The 18,123-nt window shown below is 40.8% G+C and overlaps 1 protein-coding gene across 2 annotated transcripts in view; it reads right to left on the bottom strand.

Moving 5' to 3' along the window:
* Positions 1 to 18,123, bottom strand: part of snx29 (sorting nexin 29) — a 504,385-nt gene that overhangs the window by 338,834 nt on the left and 147,428 nt on the right. For both annotated transcript variants that reach the window (XM_078559132.1, XM_078559133.1), the window contains exon 14: positions 11,028 to 11,113. In XM_078559132.1, the coding sequence (XP_078415258.1) occupies positions 11,028 to 11,113 (86 nt within the window). The remainder of the gene's footprint in view (positions 1 to 11,027; positions 11,114 to 18,123) is intronic.

An 18,123-nucleotide genomic window follows, 5' to 3' on the forward strand; every position in this document is an offset into this window, starting at 1 on the left:
CTGACTGAAAGCCTCTCAAGTGCCAGTTTGATCATTTTTCTGCATAAAAATTAAAAGCTATAAATTATGAGCTGTTGTATTTAAGAACCTTAGAATACTTCAACCATTTTTACAACTTTTTTTTCAAAGGTAAAAGCAAAATACTGCGGATGCTGGAAATCTGAAACAAAAACAAAAATTGCTGGAAAAACTCAGCAGGTCTGACAGCGTCTGTGGAAAGAAAGACAGAGTTAATGTTTTGAGTCCGTATGACTCTTCTTCAGAACTAAAGAGAAGTAGAAATGTGGTGAAATATATACTGTTTAAAGGGGGTGGGACAGGTGAAGCTGGATAGAAGGCCAGTGGAGGCAAAGGAGAGGTTGCAAAAGATGTCTTAAACAAAAGGTCGAAGGGGTGTTGATGGTGGTGATACTGGCTAAAGGAGGTGCTAATGGTAACATTAAGAATGGAAAGCAGGATGAGCAAGTGACAGATGGCCCCAGTGGGGGTGGGGTGGGGTGGGGGGAGGGGACTGTGTGGGGAAAAAAGGTCAAAATGGGCTAAAAGATGGGGATAAAACAATGAATGGAAATAAATTTTTAAAATAATTGCTGAAATAGGTGGGAAAAATATATATATAAAAATTAAAAAATAAATATTGAAAAAAAAAGGGATCAAAAATGGGGTGAGGATGGAGGAGACAGTTCATGATCTGAAGTTGTTGAACTCAATATTAAGTCCAGAAGACTGTAAAGTGCTTAATCGGAAGATTTTTTTCTAAGGCATTTGAGAGGGTTGATCATACAGTTGTGGTTAAGAAGTTGATAAAGTTAAACGTACATGAGATTCTTGTCCAATGGATTGTTGGCTTCCTCAATGGCCACACTCTGACCGTATGTCAAATATCAGAGCTGTCTATCCGCAAATTAACAGGTGTGGCTCAGGGCACTCGGCAGTAGGCCAATTCTTTTCCTAACCCTTATTAATTATGCTCTCTCCTCTTCTGGTCTCAAAAACTGGAAATAGGTGGACCACATAAAAGCTGTGGCATCTAGGCTACGGGGTGCAGTCAGTGAGGTTCAGGAAACTCTTGACGTCCTCAATGAATGATGTGGGGAAAACAGTCTGCAATTAAAGTAAATGTAACGCCACCCAGGTCGGCTTCGGTAGACATGAGCACATGTCCCTTGACGTCAAGTTAGGCAATTACACCCTGACAGGGGTAAAAGCCTTTAAAATCCTAGTCATCCACATTTAAACTGACTTGAAATGGGATGCCCAAGTGGACAGAATGATTAAAAAAAACAAACAGATATTCATTCTCAAATCCCTCAACCATTTCAGACCCCCTGTCCATGACCTGTTGTTGAGCTATACTGGCTACATCAGTCTCTTGGCCAAATATGCTGTACTTCTATGGCACCCTGATCTTGCACACACACAAATCGCCCAGGTCAAAAGAATACAGTAGCACACGTTGAGATTGATCTTAGGCCCTGACTACCAGCCATACAACAGACGCCCTTCATGTCATAAAGCTCGAAACCCTACAAACAAGAAGATGCAAAGGTACCAATGTAGCCCTATTCCCTACATGGTTTGAGTCTTCAATGAAGTACTTAAATGATTAAATTTATATGTAATTCAGTGTAATGTAGGAAAGGTGTACAGATTTGTAATTCTAATATAATTTTAATTTAAACATTGCCCTTTCTTTAATATCCCATCCACCACTTCCCTGTTGCCTGATGAATTTGTTTGTCTATTTTGGTTACTACATGATTGTTACATGTTTGCATGTTTTTAGCCTGATTGTTTAGTCTATATATGAAGTTGAAAGTTACACTGCAATTCAGCCTTCGGACTGCGAACGCGTATCTCGAATAAAATACAATTATTATAACAACAGAAAACGCTAGAAAAGCTCAGCAGGTCTGGCAGCATCTGTGGAGAGAGAAACAGAGGTAACGTTTCAAGTGAATATGACTCTTCTTCACAGCTTGAAGAGCTCTGAAGAAGAATCATACAGACCCGTCTCTCCACAGATATGCCAGACCTGCTGAGTTTTTCCAGCATTTTCTGTTTTTATTTCAGATTGCCGGCATCCGCAGTATTTTGCTTTTACCATTATTATAGCACTTAACTTCAGAGAGTATTTTCTACATGCATGGCTATAACACCACCTGCAAGTGTCCCTCCAAGACACACACCATCCTGACTTGGAACTATAACACCATTCCTTCACTGTCACTGGATGGATACAGTTTTAGAGACAATCATCAGGTAAACAATTAACAGGCACTTGGAGAGGTTTGACTTAATTAATGAGAGCCAGCATGGTTCGTAAATGGCAGATCATTCTTGACTAATCAAATTGATTTTTTTTGATTAAGTAACTGAGAAGGTTCTTGAAGGGAATGCAATGGATGTTATCTATGTGGATTTTAAGAAAGTGTTTGACAAAGTACCACATGAAAGTCTGGTTAACAAAATCGAGGCTCATGGAGCAGGAGGGTCAATATCTGCTGGGATAAAAAGTTGGCTGAAGGGCAGAGAATAGCAAATCATGGTAAGTGGTGTTTTTTCACAGTGAAGGATGGTAGGCTGTGGCATTCCCACAGATCAGTGCTAGAACTGCTACTTTTTTTTATTTATATAAATGACTCAGATGTGGAAAACAGAGAAAAAGATTCAAAATTTGCCAAAGGTACTAAACTTGGAGGTGTAGTAAACAGTGAGCGTGGTACAAACTGACTGCAACAGGACATAGAAAAACTAGCATAATGGACAGACAAGTGGCAGATTTTTAAAAAATTCATTCTTGGGATGTGGGCATCGCTGGCAAACCCAGCATTTATTGCCCATCCCTAATTGCCCTTGAGAAAGTGATACATTGAACATTTAATACAGAGAAGTGTGAGGTGATGCATGTTGGTCGAAGGGACAGGGAGAGGCAATACAAACTTAATGGCAAAGTTCTAAAGATTGTGCTGGGTCAGAGACACCTTGGGATTTATGTGCACAGACCCTTGAAGATGGCAGGACCTGTTGAGACAGTAGTTAGCAAAGCACATGGGATATATTCAATTTTATAAATCAATATTCTACATTTACCTTCATAAATAAAGATATTGGGTATAAAAGCCAGGAAATTATGATGAAACTTTATAAGGCACTTCAGCAGCTACCAATTAAAGGCAAATCTTTTGAAAAAGTTGATTTTTTAAAATTTTGGTGTGGACCAAGAGAAGTAAGACTATTGCCTCTAATCCATAGTCATTGTGACCTTTACCTTCAAGCTGCTGCTGGCTAACCAAATAGCTTGATGTTCTTTGAAGTGAATAGGCCTGTGAAGGTGCTAAAAGCACTGGCAGCTCATAATAACCTATTTTACGAGGCCCTGGGCCCAATTTCTGGCCATCCAGCTCAAACATGAACAAAAGAGCTGGACTCCCAAGGTGAGGTGAAAGTGACTGCCCTTGACATCAAGGTCGTATTTGACTGAGTGTGGCATTAGGGAGCCCTAGCAAAACTGGAGTCAATGGGAATCAGGGGAAAAGCTCTCTGCTAGTTGGAGTCATACCTCACACAAAGGAAGATGGCTGTGATTGTTGGAGGTCAGTCATTTCAGCTCCAGAACATCACTGTAGCATTTCCTCAGGATAGTGTCCTTGGCCCAACCATCTTCGGCTGCTTCATCAATAACCTTTCCTCCATCATAAGGTCAGAAATGGGGACAGTCACTGATGACTGTACAATGCTCAGCACCATTCACGACTCCTCGTATACTGAAGCAGTCCATGATCAAATGCAGCAAGACCTGGACAATATCCAGGCTTGGGCTGATAAGCGGCAAGTGACATTTGCGCCACACAAGTGCCAGAAAATTACAATCTCCAAGAAGAGAGAATCTAACCATCGCCCCTTGACGTTCAATGGCATTACCATCACTGAATCCCCCACTATCAACATTCTGGGGGTTACCATTGACCAGAAACTGAACTGGACTAGCCATTTAAATACTGTGGTTACAAGAGCAGGTCAGAGGCTAGGAATCCTGCCAAGAGTAACTCACCTCCAGACTCCCCAAAGCCTGTCCACCATTTACAAGGCACAAGTCAGGAGTGTGATGGAATACTCCCCACTTGCCTGTATCAGTGCACCTCCCACAACACTCAAGAAGCTTGACACTGTCCATGATAAAGCAGCCTGCTTGATTGGCACCACATCCACAAACATTCACTCCCTCCACAGTAGCAGCAGTGTGTACCATCTACAAGATGCACTGCAGGAATTCACCAAGGCTCCTTAGATAGCACCTTCCAAACCCACAACCACTGCTATCTAGAAGGACAAGGACAGCAGATACATGGGAACACCACCACCTGGAAATTCCCCTCCACGTCACTCACCATCCTGACTTGGAAATATATCGCTGTTCCTTCACTGTCGCTGGGTCAAAATCCTGGAACTCCCCTTCTAACAGCACTGTGGGTGTACCTACACCAGATGGATTGCAATGGTTCAAGAAGGCAGCTCACCACCACCTTCTCAAGGGCAACTAGGGATGGGCAATAAATGCTGGCCCAGCACATCCCGTGAATGAATTTTTTAAAAAATTCTCAAGCCTCCCAATTGGGGCACAAACTGACCGAAAATGGATCCAGGTGGATTTCCGCCTAATCATGTTTTAATAAAGTTAATTATTAAATTAAATGCAACTTGAATGTAAGGAACGTTCAGAGTGTAGAAAAATGGCCCGAGCAACACCAGAGTCGCAAACAGAAAAGAAAATGAACACCAAGCCAAAGAAAGAGTTCCGAGGGGAGCTAAGCAAAAGCTTGGTCAAAGAAGTGGGGATTTAAGATGGGTGCTAAAAGATAGAATAGGAATAAAAGTATATGTGTTTGTACGTTGCTATATTGTAACAATAACATGGTGAGAGGTGCAAATGGCATTGCAAGACCAAAGCATAACATCTTAATCACAATACATTACTGCTTTTTAGCACAACCGAGCATGCATTAACTTATGTAGCACACATAAGTGGAGTTCATACAGAAAAGTTTTATTCAGCTGAGTTTTTTTTTGCCTGTGTTGGATGTCAGTAATAGTTGGCAGGCTAACCTGACTTAAAAGCATAATTTGATATGAACTGAAATACTGCTGTACCTCATCACTGGAAGTGAAACTATATTGGTTTTATTTCACTGCCTAATACAATGAAATAGTGTACTTTTATATAAGCATAAAGCTTTAACACTATAATGGTGAACATCTTATTTAAGATACTTATGATGTACCAAATATACCAGTAATACAAGAGGTACTACCAGTATCTGTGTGCTACTGTTATGTTTTCACAAGTGAGCAATGAAGAGCTTCCTCAGAAATGAAACAAACAGTTCACCCCATTTCCCACCTCAATAAGCTTTTAATCTATATTTTTTACTGTTGGTTGGGACTTAAAATTCTTTGGGACTGCTAAAACAAACAAAACAAAGAAATGGTCTTCTAGAGGATTATTAGTTATGGCAGCCCTCTTATGCAGTTAGTGAGCTTAGATTTCATCAGCACCAAGTTAAAATGGCCTTTGGTGCAAAATGACAGAACTCGAATTCATCACTTATTCAATGGACAGGCCTCAGCCAGCACTTAAAATAAATTCTTTAACACCACATACTGGTGCCAAACATCAGCTATTATTTCACACATCTGAAAAAGCATTGTTGATTTTCACATTGCATCAATATATCCTGGGGCAGTGAAATTACAATCATATCCATGGAGCAAATTACCTTTTATCATTGGCGTGATAACACTTCTGAGTAACTACTCCACACCAGTTAACAACATCTGATAAATAATAACATGAGAATTAAAACTGATTCTACAATACATGGCAGAAAGTGATTTTTAATTACTAAATCACAGAGATTTAGATAGGAGAGGGTCATCACACTGACAACCCTAATCTACAAAGTCATCAGTCCCGCTCCTTATGAAATAATATTGGTTATAAATGTCTCAACAAAAAGCGTTACCTTAAAGATGATTTGATAAATAATCCATAAAACCCACAGGAAACACTGAGTATGTCAAAATCCAAGACAATATACACATTCTAGTTCTTCAATGGGCTGTATTTTTCTGCATTTACAAGCACTGAAACATTTCAAATCATACAATCTTAGCAATGATTTTGCAATGGTTGATTTATTATTGCTTTTTGTGCCTTTCAAATGTTTAAGATTTGTGTGTGTCCAAGGTTTTGAAGAAGTACAGTTAGGATATTTTGGATGCTGACATTTCAGTTACAATAAATGACAGTAAATTGCTGTACTAAATAAACACTTACACCAACAACATGATTTTGATCATTAATATTTAGACATTTAAGATGAATGAACCACCATCTCTGCATCCTTTTAGCATTAACTATATGTCAAATCCTAATCATTTAAGTCTGCTAGAATTACTTCACTCTGGAACAAAATTGCTTCAGAAATCATTACAGCAGGCTGAGTTTGATAGAATACAATAAAAAGACCTGGAACAAACATTTTAAAGGCACAAATGGCAATGCTGCTATGACAAGTGACCTAAATGAAGTGTACACCACATTATTAACATGCAAAGCAACGTTAATGGTGATAATGCATCAATAATACTATCCGCTGCTGCCACAAACTACTAACAAACAAGGCAAGATTTTTTTTCTTAGAAATCGCTGTTTTAAAGGGTAAAACTTTGTTATAAGAAAAGTACTCTAAAAGATTAAACAGTAGATATAGCATCACAATAATAGCTGAAGCCAGGCTTATTCAATTACAGGAGAATTTAACTAAAAAGCTCAATTGCACAGAGATTTTAAACTTGCAGAAATGGAAAAGCATTGCAAATAACTTAGGGGTTGAAGTTTCCTCTTTTTTTTTAAGAAAAAAAGGAAAAAACATTGCTGCTTTCCTTGCATTCTGAAATATTACAAAGCCAATCATTTTTGCCAACAAGAAATGTTGTATCACAAGGATGTGTTACAGAGATGGCATTTAGCGTTATTTCCTTAGTGGGAGCTGTATAGATGTCACCATAGAATGCTTATTTCAGAAATGGAAGGGATCCAGGAAATTAAAATCTTAATTAATATTTTGGCTAGCTGAGCATCGTGTATCACAAGTAACTCAATTAAAATTCATTGAAAATAGAAATGAATAATTAAAACAGTAGAGGTATTAAAGACACCAAAATTGTTGTGAAGGCTTCGGTGGATGTCTCTCAACTATCAAACAACCTAACTGTTTGTCACTATCCAGCCCCAGTTCTTCCAGACTCCAGAGGGTTCTGTCCTTTCTGGATTCAGTCCTTCAGTCTCATTAACTCTATTGTGATGCATCAGCATTATTCCTATTCCATTCCTTCGGGTTCTATTCACCTAACATTTAGGCAGATTCAATCTCCTAATTCACAGTTGCACCAATCTTTTATTTTGAGCAAATAAAATTTAAAACCCGATGACCTCTTTATCTTTGCATCATAATTTTGCAGAAGTGAAACCTAAAATATGCAAAGCATATGAATAAAATGAATAAAAACAGGAAACACTGGGCAAACTCAGGAGGTCTGGCAGCATCTGTGGAGAGAGAAACAGTGTTAACATTTCAAGTCCAATATGACTCTTCTTCAGATGACTGTTTCTCTCTCCACAGATGCTAACAGACCTGCTGAGTTTTTTCAGCATTTCCTGTTTTTATTTCAGATTTCCAGCATCCGCATTAGTTTGCTTTCATTTTAGTGAATAAAATGAACAGCTTGTTACACCACCGTGGTCAATATTACACTATAGCCAGAGGCTTCTGCTCAATTGCACTGCTTTACTTGGCGCAAATCCCCCAATATCATTGTAGCCGGTGCAAAAGATCACAAGATTTTAAGCGTAATTTCCATTCAGCATAAATAGAGTTACCACAATCTTTTGCACCAGTTTTGAAAGTACCATGCTGGAAGCAGACCCCACCTATCAAACTGGTCATGTCTCAGGGTGAATTAATCACCACAGAGTTTTTAAAATTGCACTTATTTTCACACCTTCGATGAGACTCCAAAAGTTAAGCTGGAACTTTTGGGCGCAGGGGCTAATCATAAATTTGACTATGATTAAGGATGCCAGAGGGCATGACAGGGAGGAATGTGACAATTACAGTACAGCAACATCACATCACACAGCTGAAAGAAGGATATCAGGAGGCATTAGATCGAGAGTCACACACTGCGGGTTTAATTTTATGCAGTTTATAAAGGGGAGCCAAATCTCTTAGTTACCAGGAGTTGCGCGTGCTGTGCAGATACATTTTTAAAGATTTTGAGTGATTTTTATTTAAATTCACTGAAAGATCCACTGGTGTACCCCAACCTAACCACAGAATAGTTTTCTATATTTTTTACAAGTTATCTTCAGTTATGTAAAACGGGGTTATTCACAGGTGGTGAATTGACAGTGCAATTTAAAATGTCTTTTTTGTGGTAAACCCATTTTGAGCTGTCTTAATCAAAATTTACCAAGTTACCACCCATAAACATATCAAGGAATACTTTTAAGGCAAAATATTTTATGAGGAAAATGTTAAAATGCAGTTCAAGTACATGATTGGCTCATCACGTGATCTGCAGTTAAAATGTCAGAAGTTTTGGGCCCTTAATCATCATCCAGACAGAAAAGACCACTTGAAGATTACCCCTCTCTACTCCATATAGAAATTATTCTGTATTCTCTATACTAGTGTTCATGATTGACTATATACATTCAATTAAAACAATAACATATTGATATAATGCTTTTAATGTAATAGAACATCCCATGGCGCAGAGGAGTATTATAGAACAAAATATGACACCTAGCCACATAGGGAGATATTAGGTCAGATATCAAAAGTTGTTCAAAGTCGTAGGTTTTAAGTAGTGTCTTAAAGAAGGAAAATGAGGTAGAAAAGCGGGTGGGTGTTACCAAATTACTTTTCAAGATCTCAATATGAGAGAAATTACACTTTTACTCTTGAAGCAAAATCCTGACAAATTATACTGGCCAGGTTTTTGTGGCCAGCAGCGAAGCAACATCCCCTCACCGCCGATCTCAAAGAGTTCGAGAATCTCTATGGTGTGGGTTTCACCTTTCCTGTCATCAGTTTGAACCTGACACCAAGTCATGGAGTTCTCCAGGCATCCAGTCTTCTAACCATCGCCCCTTTACATTCATTGACATTACCATTGCTGAATCCCCCGCTATCAACATCCTGGGGGTTACCACTGACCAGGAACTGTACTGGACCAGCCATATAAATACTGTAGCTACAAGGGCAGGTCACAGGCTAGGAATCCTGCGGCGAGTAACTCACCTCCTGATTTCCTAAAGCCTGTCCACCATCTACAAGGCACAAGTCAGGAGTGTGATGAAATACTTTCCACTTGCCTGGATGAGTGCAGCTCCAGGAACACCCAAGAAGCTTAACACCTTCCAGGAAAAAGCAGCCCGCTTGATTGGCACCCTATCCACAAACACACTCCATCCACCACTGACACTCAGTAGCAGCAGTGTCCACCATGTGCAAAATGCACTGCAGGAACTCACCAAGCCTCCTCAGACAGCAGCTTCCAAACTCACAATCACTGCTGTCTAGAAGGACAAGAGCAGCAGCCACATGGGAACACCACCAACTGGAAGTTCCCATCCAAGCCACTCGCCATCCTGACTTGGAAATATATCGCTGTTCCTTCACTGTCGCTGGGTCAAAATCCTGGAACTCCCTCCCTAACAGCACTATGGGTGTACCTACACCACATGAAGTGCAGCGATTCAAGGCGGCAGTTCACCACCACCTTCTCAAGTGCAATTAGGGGATGGACAATAAATGCTGGCTTGGCCAGCAACGCCCACATCCCATGAACAAATAAAAAAAACTCTAGATAACCAGATGGTGAAGGATAGAAGTGAAGACTAATCTTTACACACTAATAAGGTTTTAATTACAGGCACACACATTACAAACATGCACCTCCAAACTGAACAGTTTCTGTCTACTCCTATATACGGAAACACATGTGAATTCCCAGTTAATGCCCACTGACTGAATACAATTAAACACTCAATTACTATACAATTAACATCCCAAAAGTAATGTACGTCATGAAACAGGGAAAGCAGCCAATCACAGCGAAATATTCTCACAGACAGCAAACCGAGAAGTAAAATGCACCGATTATGCTTGACATTAAATTTTACAGGCAGCGAAATAAATAACTGGGGTATGCAAATTAAAATCCCTAATACCGTAAACTTAGAAAAATTACTACATTGAAAATCTTGCCATTTTTAATCAGAGGCTCATACAAAAACAAAATACTGTCGATGTTGGAAATCTGAAATAAAAACAAAAAAATGCTGGAAACGCTCAACAGGTCAGGCAACATCTGTGGCGAGAAACAGAGTTAACATTCAGATTCAGAATCAGTTCTGATGAAATGTCACCTCGACCTGAAATGTTAACTCTGTTTCTACCCATAGATGCTGCCTGACCTGAGTACTTCCAGCATTTTTTGTTCTATTACAGAAGAATCTGATATTGCACAATACATAAAATTAGTTTTCAAGGGCCGGAGATGTTCCTCAGCAGTCGTTTTGACTTGGTACACCGTTAATAAGCCAGTTATACCACATTATCGAGCTGTATCTTTTTCTGGGGTTTCAAAAGCAATATTACAGCATAAAAGGGGAAGTTCTTTGTCAGTTTAATAATTTCCAATTGGTTGCAGCCTGCACAGTCTTCAACAGTGGAGGAGCAGGAAATCACTGGCAGCAACTATTGCATTTCCATATTTAACTGTGCATGTTCGAATGCCAGAAGTCGCTGTTGGTTCCAGAGAGGCAACAACAACAAACGGTGTTGTCAGCATTACTACTGCAAAATCTAAGCCAACTGTACCCCTGGTCCTCACTATTTCAATTCATAAGTTAATTTAATACACCACCTCTCTAAAGGCTGGTGCTACGTCCTTACCATCATTCACTTGTCCTCCTTCTCGCTTTAACATTTGGACAGCTCCTACATACTTCTTCAACTGCACCTTTAACACTTCGTTTTCCCTGCAGGCACCAGAGAAGTCTGTTAGTTTATCAAAATAACATGAATTTAAATGAAAAACAATTACACAGTAGCACAATAGGACTTGATGACTTAACCAGTATATTTGCAATATACTCAGCATTTATGTACTGCAAGACTGTTATTTTAAAAGTATATTTTACTAAAATAGTTTTAACATATTTGATTATTGAATTAACAAAATGGTCCTGCACAACTGATGTACATTTCTCGAATGAAATTGAAAATAAATCTACATTTAATACTGAGCATAAATGAAATTATAGAAACATACTGGCACATCATGGCTGTCAACTTGAGATCATTCAAAACTCTGCTGCCCGTGACCTACTCGCACCAAGTCCGGTACGACCAACACCTCTGTGCTCGCTGACCTACAGTGGCTTCCGGGTAAGCACTGCCTTGAATCAAAAATTCTCACTCTTGTTTTCAAATCCCTCCATGGCCTCACCCCCTCCCTACCTCAGTGATCTCCTCAAGCTGCAAAACCCTGAGATATCTCTGCTCCTCTAATTCTGGCCTCTTAAGCATCCCTGATGTTAGTCACTCCACCACTGGCAGCTGTGTCATCAGCTGCCAAGGTCCTTGAGCAGGATTTAATGGCTGCAGTGAGGGCCCATCCACTGGCTCAAAAACCGTGGCAACCCTGCTGCTGTCATTTCCAGGAGATGATGGGATTTAATCCCAATCGAGCGCCAACATGCCTACCATCAGGCTTCCCGACTTCTGAGAGGGAAATCCTGGGAATTCTCCAGTAATGGGAGTACCACTGGAAGCAGCTGCCACTGCCAATACTGCAGTGCAGCCTACACCAGGGATCGATGCTGGTGCCCCAGAATAAAGATGAGTGGGGCAGGCTCACCAGGGCCTGACAGGGAGGTCCCAGAAAGGTGAGGTGTGTAGGGTTAATTTAAAAGGCAAGGGGGGTGGGTCTTACTCTAGGTCCCTTCATTCCTGTCAGTGGGTGCTTCCATCATGTACAGAGTTTCGAACATGGGGGGATTCCCCATAACATTCCTAGGCATAGCCCCATGGTTTTCCTGGCAATAGGCCTACGTGGCATGGTCTCCCACCCAGTACTGATTAAGGGTAGGTTGAGGCTCTTAAGTGACCCTTAAAGGTCTCAACTGGCCTCCAGGGGGTAGGTTGTCCTCAAGCCTTCCTGCCCTGGACTTCATCAGAGGGAGGTGCAATCTTCATCCTGCACCAGCCCACCCAATCACACAGCAACCCCCCAGATCCACTTTGGGGAGGACGGCGGGTGGGGGGGCGGCACTGGGGGGGCTGCTGTGGTAAGAGACTGTTAGAATCGTATTGCTGTAGACTGAAGTTTTCTTCTATAAAATGGACCTGGCATGATCTGGTCATCCGGATGCTAACCTGGCATTTTATTTTTTAAAAAGGTCATAAGTTCACCTTGGAACTGTCAACAAGCAGGCCTCTTCCAAGAAATCACCTGACCTATAGGATACCTGAGAAGGAGTTGTTTGTTTGTGTTAGACTGCAAAGCACTTTAGTTAATGAAGCTGGGAGACAAAAAATGTAGTCACATGGGAGAGAGAGAAAAAAACTCAAGTTGTGAACCTGATGGTTTTGAAGGCAGTTTTAATGGAGAACAAGCAGAGGAAAGGCAGCTACCTTGCCTGGCTCCCTTTCTCTACCTTGCCTAAAATTGTGTTTAGCTATCAACCTGTAGCCAGAGAACCCTCCTCCGAGTGTAACTGGTCTGCATTTGGACCTGCAAAGCCGAGACCAGAAGTGGGAACTTCCAGGCATCCACTGGGACCAGCAACCTATCTTCACATGAGAGTGTGTTCCAGGTCGACAGCTTCAAGACCCTGTGGACTTTATCCTTTATTTTATAATGCCCATCCTCCAAAGCCCATCTCCGCAGAGAGACTCTGTTTGTCCTTTGTTTGTCTGTGTATGTGTGTGTGTGTGTGTGCTGGAGGAATTCTTTAGGAAGAGATCGATAGTTATACTTCCCGATTACAAATGTGTGTTAACTGGTACTTACAACTCGTTAAATGAAGTTTTGTTTTAAAAATAAATTAATCATTCTGAGTTTTAGAGGTTTAGGTACACAATTGGCCATTTTGGTGAGAAAATTGAACATTTAAATTACTGGTACGGCCTGCAGAGCAGCCTACCCGCCTGGAGGCCAGTTGAAGCCCTTAAGGCTCACTTAAGAGCCTCAGCCCACCCTTGATCAGCGCACACTCCTCCCATACCAGTCAGAACAAGACATTAAATTCCATCCCTAGACTTCCCTCCCTAAACCCTTGCTACCCTCCTTTTAGATGCAACATCTGCCCTTTTAACTCCTCACTTTCCATTGTCCAGTGCCTGAGACACTCATTCCAGGTGGGACAATGATTTACTCATATTTTTTTCATTATAGCGCACCATGTTCACTGCTACGATGCAGTCCCCTCTAAACTGGGGAGACCGAATGTTGATTGGCTGATCGCTTTGCAGAACGCCTTCATTCAGTCTGTAAGCATGGCCCTGGACTTCCAGTCAGCTGTTAATTTAATTCTACATTCCATTCCAACCTCTCAATCCTCAACCTCCTACAATGTTCCAGTGAAGCCCAATGTAAGCTTGAGCAACAGCGCCTCACTTTTTGAATAGGCACTTTACAGCTTTCCAGACTCAATATTGAGTTCAATCATTTTAGGTCATAACCACCACTCCCATTTTCTCAGACAGCTGCTATTTGTTTTTACTTGTTCTGGTGATGTGGGAGTTGCTGACTAGGCCAGCATTTATTGCCCATCCCTAATTTCCCTTGAGAAGATGGTGGTGAGCTGCCTTCCTAAACCGCTGCAGTCCATGTGGTGCAGGTAATGTCCACAGTGCAGTTAGGAAGGGAGTTCCAAGAATTTGACCCAGCTACTGTGAAGGAATGGCAATATAGTTCCAAGTCAGGATGTTGTGTGACTCAGAGTGGAAATTGAAGGTGTTGCTGTTCCCATGTCAAGATTCTACTATCCCATTTACACCTCTGGATACGTATTTTATTTCTTTATTTGGCCCATTATTAAACCCTTTTTGCCTTTTAATATCTCCCGCCTTTCACTCTATAACGGACCTTCCCCTTCTGTTCTTTCCTCCCATTCCGTCTCCTTACAATCTTAAAATTCTTAAATCTCAAAATTTTACTTTCCAATGAAAGAATATAGACTTAAAACACTTTCTCTCTCCACAGATGCTGAGTATATCAGCATTTTCTGCTTTCAACTCAAATTCTGAGCATCCAATATTTTGTTTTTATAAAGCAAGTAAAAGAAAAGAATAATTTCAATGGCATGTCGCTTTCTGAGTCCAACTGATCTTAGTCTCCTAGTTGCACAATTGAAAGAAAATCATACATGACACCCTGCATAGATGAAAAGCCATCAAAAATAGGTGCACTGCATTAAACTCAACTTGCCAAACAGGGAAACAAATTCTCTACTGCTCTTGCCCTCCCTGAAGTTTTACTTTGAAATTAAAACAGGTCGGGCGTATCAGGCACATTCAAGTCCTCATCATTATGCTCCGTTCCTTTTCACCACATCCACCCTAATGAAGGCACCCACAAAGATCAAAAGATAGCCCCGGTTACAATCTCATCACAATTACTTCTCAGTACTGAGGGACTGTTGCAGTGTTACAGGTACTGTCTTTCAGATCAGAATTAAATTGGGGTTACACCTGCTCCCTCATGTGGACTTGAAAGATTCTATTGCACTATTCTCGGGAGAGCAGGGGTTTCCCCTGGTGTCCTGGCCAACATTTATTGCTCAATCAAAACCATTAAAACAAATTATTTGGTCATTAGCGCGTTGCTGCTTGTGGGGCCTTGTTGTGCACAAACTGGCAAGCATGTTTTCCTTCCTTAAAACAATGACTACACTCCATTAGCTGTGAAGTGCTTTGGAACATTCAAAAGTTAATAAAGGTGCCATACCCTTGCTGGTGTGCAAAATCAGCCAAAACAATTAAAAATGGAAAAAAAATCAGCTTGTATGAACACAACATGGTACTGAAGTCAGATGTGAAATTTATACACGTTCCTTGAGCATGGCCAACTCAAGTCACAGTCCTTGGTGAATTATCAGCACTGTATCACTCAGAAATTAATTTAATATCTTAACATCTCCCATGACACAATTATTTTTCAAGCTCAACTAATTTACTCAGCAATAATTACAGGGCTGAATATTTAAACAACAGTTGCATCCCACACCGCTCATTTGACCCACACAGGTACAGAACAATTATTCCCAGAAGAATAACGATGAGCATTTAAACAGCATGTGAAGGAAGATATAGATATTGAAATTATTAGCCAACTATATAGAAAAGGGGGTGACACACGGCTGTAGGCATCAAAAGGGGTAGAGACATACTTAACTGAGACCTCCTTCAAATCACACAAAGAGGACGTGGCCACTGTAATATATGTAAAGCAGAAACTCGTTTAACTTTAAAATGAAATTATTGCTGTAAACAGATTGAGTGGAAACCTGTTTTAAAACACAAAGAAACATGACCACTGTAAAATGCCTCAACCGGAGACTCGTCTAGTTTCACAAAGAAGTGCAAAGTACTGCAATAGTTCTACATAGCTTGTAGCCATATGATAATCAGAACACCCAAGTAACCGACATGATTGATTAGTGTCTAAATGTGTGAAACGAACTACGATCAGGGAGGCAGTCTCTCCATGAGCTGTGTCCCGAGTGCACACTTGTAATAAAGCCGTCGTCTTGTTCAGACCTCCGCCGTCTCAGTGTCTAGTGTCAGAGTTCTGATGAAGAGTCATACGGACTTGAAACGTTAACTCTGTCTTCCTCTCCACAGATGCTGTCAGACCTGCTGAGCTTTTCCAGCTACTTTTGTTTTTGTCTCAGTGTCTAGTGTCGCTTAAACACAACAACAGCATGTTAACATTAGAAAGACAACACAAAGTGCTCAACTCTCAAATGGCCAACTTTCCAGGGGGGGACAAAGAAAACGCTTCAAAGACATGGTGAAGCTCTCCTTGAAGGGCACCAGTATTGGCCTTAATGACTGGGAAGAGTTTACTATCAATTGTTCAAAGTGGTGACGACTTATCCATCAAGCTGCATCACGTTGAGTCCCAACACCTTAATGATGGAGCAGAACAATGGCAGAGAAGAAAAGGGAGCATATCTCACACTCCTGATCCGAATACCTTGTGGGATGTCCTGCCCTATGTGACCAAGGATCTACCTACCGATCAAGAATCGGTCTGTTCAGCCATGTGAAGACCCTTGGCAGAAACTCAAGGCCCGAGTAGACATCATCCTTATATCTAGGTACAGTCAACAACAAAATCCTTCTTTTACCTATCGTGATTTTCATCAACATTACTCAGCCTCTTTTCTCAATTCCCCTGACCTTTCTAAAGGCCTGATAGCCTGGAACATTTAGGTCACAGTCGTGCCCAGCTTGTAGCCAGGACTCTGTTTTTTGGTTACAATTTGGTACTTCAAATTGGCTTGCTTTATTCCTTATGCAATGTAAATTTGTGTACAAAACTCTCATTTGGCTAACAATTCGCACTCTGATAAAAGCAAAATACTGCGGATGCTGGAAATCTGAAACAAAAACAAAAATAGCTGGAAAAACTCAGCAGGTCTGACTGCATCTGTGGAGAGGGATGCAGTTAACGTTTTGAGTCCAAATGACTCTTCATCAGAACTAAAGAAATATAGAAATGTGGTGAAATATAAGCTGGTAGAGGGGGTTGGGACAGATAGAGCTGGATAGAGGGCCAGTGATAGGTGGAGCCAAAGAAGAGATTGCCAAAGATGTCATAGACAAAACGACAAAGGGGTGTTGACGGTGGTGATATTATCTAAGGAATGTGCTAATGGTGACCTTAAGGGTAGAAAGCAGGACAAACAAGTGGCAGATGACTCTAGTGGGGCCATCTCATTCTGATGGTGTTTTACTCATACTTTTTGACTTATCACACATTTCCTAATTTTTCATCACCCCTGTTGTTTATATCAGGTAGTCTTGCCTTTAAAGCATTTAATTTTTACTCAGTCTCCTAGGTTGTCAATGTGTCATGTGCAGTTCATCTATATTTCATCTGTCAAGAATTATACTATCATTTAGAAAGACCAATGTATCATTGAATATGCAGTTTCTGCTTATTTTTGAATTAAATTCTCTTCTACCCAGTATACCGACCGCACTGTAATTTTGTGTCGGTAAGCCTTCAGACCCTACATGAGGAGTCTACATGGTTGCAACGAGCTTTTGAACTCTATTACCATGGGATATACAAATTTGAGATGGTGATCCTTCAATTGATTGCTTTAGCTAAGATTGCATGTCGAATAATTGCATCCCTGCCAAAGGTCAAGAAATGTTTGTTTAAATAATTTGAATAATTCCTCCAGTGCCTACCCTCCCATTGACAATATGCAAACCACTGATGAGCTTTCCTTCCAGGTAACAAGAGATTTGTGAAATTATTCAGGTCTCATTACTCCTTGAACGTTCCTTGCACACTGACATCTGATTCAGCCAGTCAAGAAAAACTTGCATTTAAACAGCGCCCTTTTGCTAACTCAACACATTCAAAGAAGTGCTTTGAAGTGCAGGCACCATTGTAATTCAGGAAACACAGCAACCAATCTTTGCACTGAAATGTGTCACCAACAGCAATGAAATAAGTGACCAGATTATCTGCTTTAGCTGTTGGTTGAGGGATAAATGCTGGCCAGGACACTAGAAGAAGTCACCAAATCTCATATGTGGTGTGGGGTCTTTTACCTCCATCTGAAAGGGCATACAAGGCTTCGGGCTACCATCTCATCCAGAAGTAGCACCTTTGTCTGTGCTGCATTCCCTTGGGTACTTCACTGCAGTGTGAAACTAGCTCATGCGAAGTCCCTGCAGGGGGTTGAAACCACAACCATCTGACTTAGAAAACAGAATGCCACCACTATGTCAAACCTGACAA

The sequence above is a fragment of the Cetorhinus maximus genome, chromosome 15 (assembly GCF_964194155.1).
Source record: "Cetorhinus maximus chromosome 15, sCetMax3.hap1.1, whole genome shotgun sequence".
In the NCBI taxonomy this organism is placed as follows: domain Eukaryota; kingdom Metazoa; phylum Chordata; class Chondrichthyes; order Lamniformes; family Cetorhinidae; genus Cetorhinus; species Cetorhinus maximus.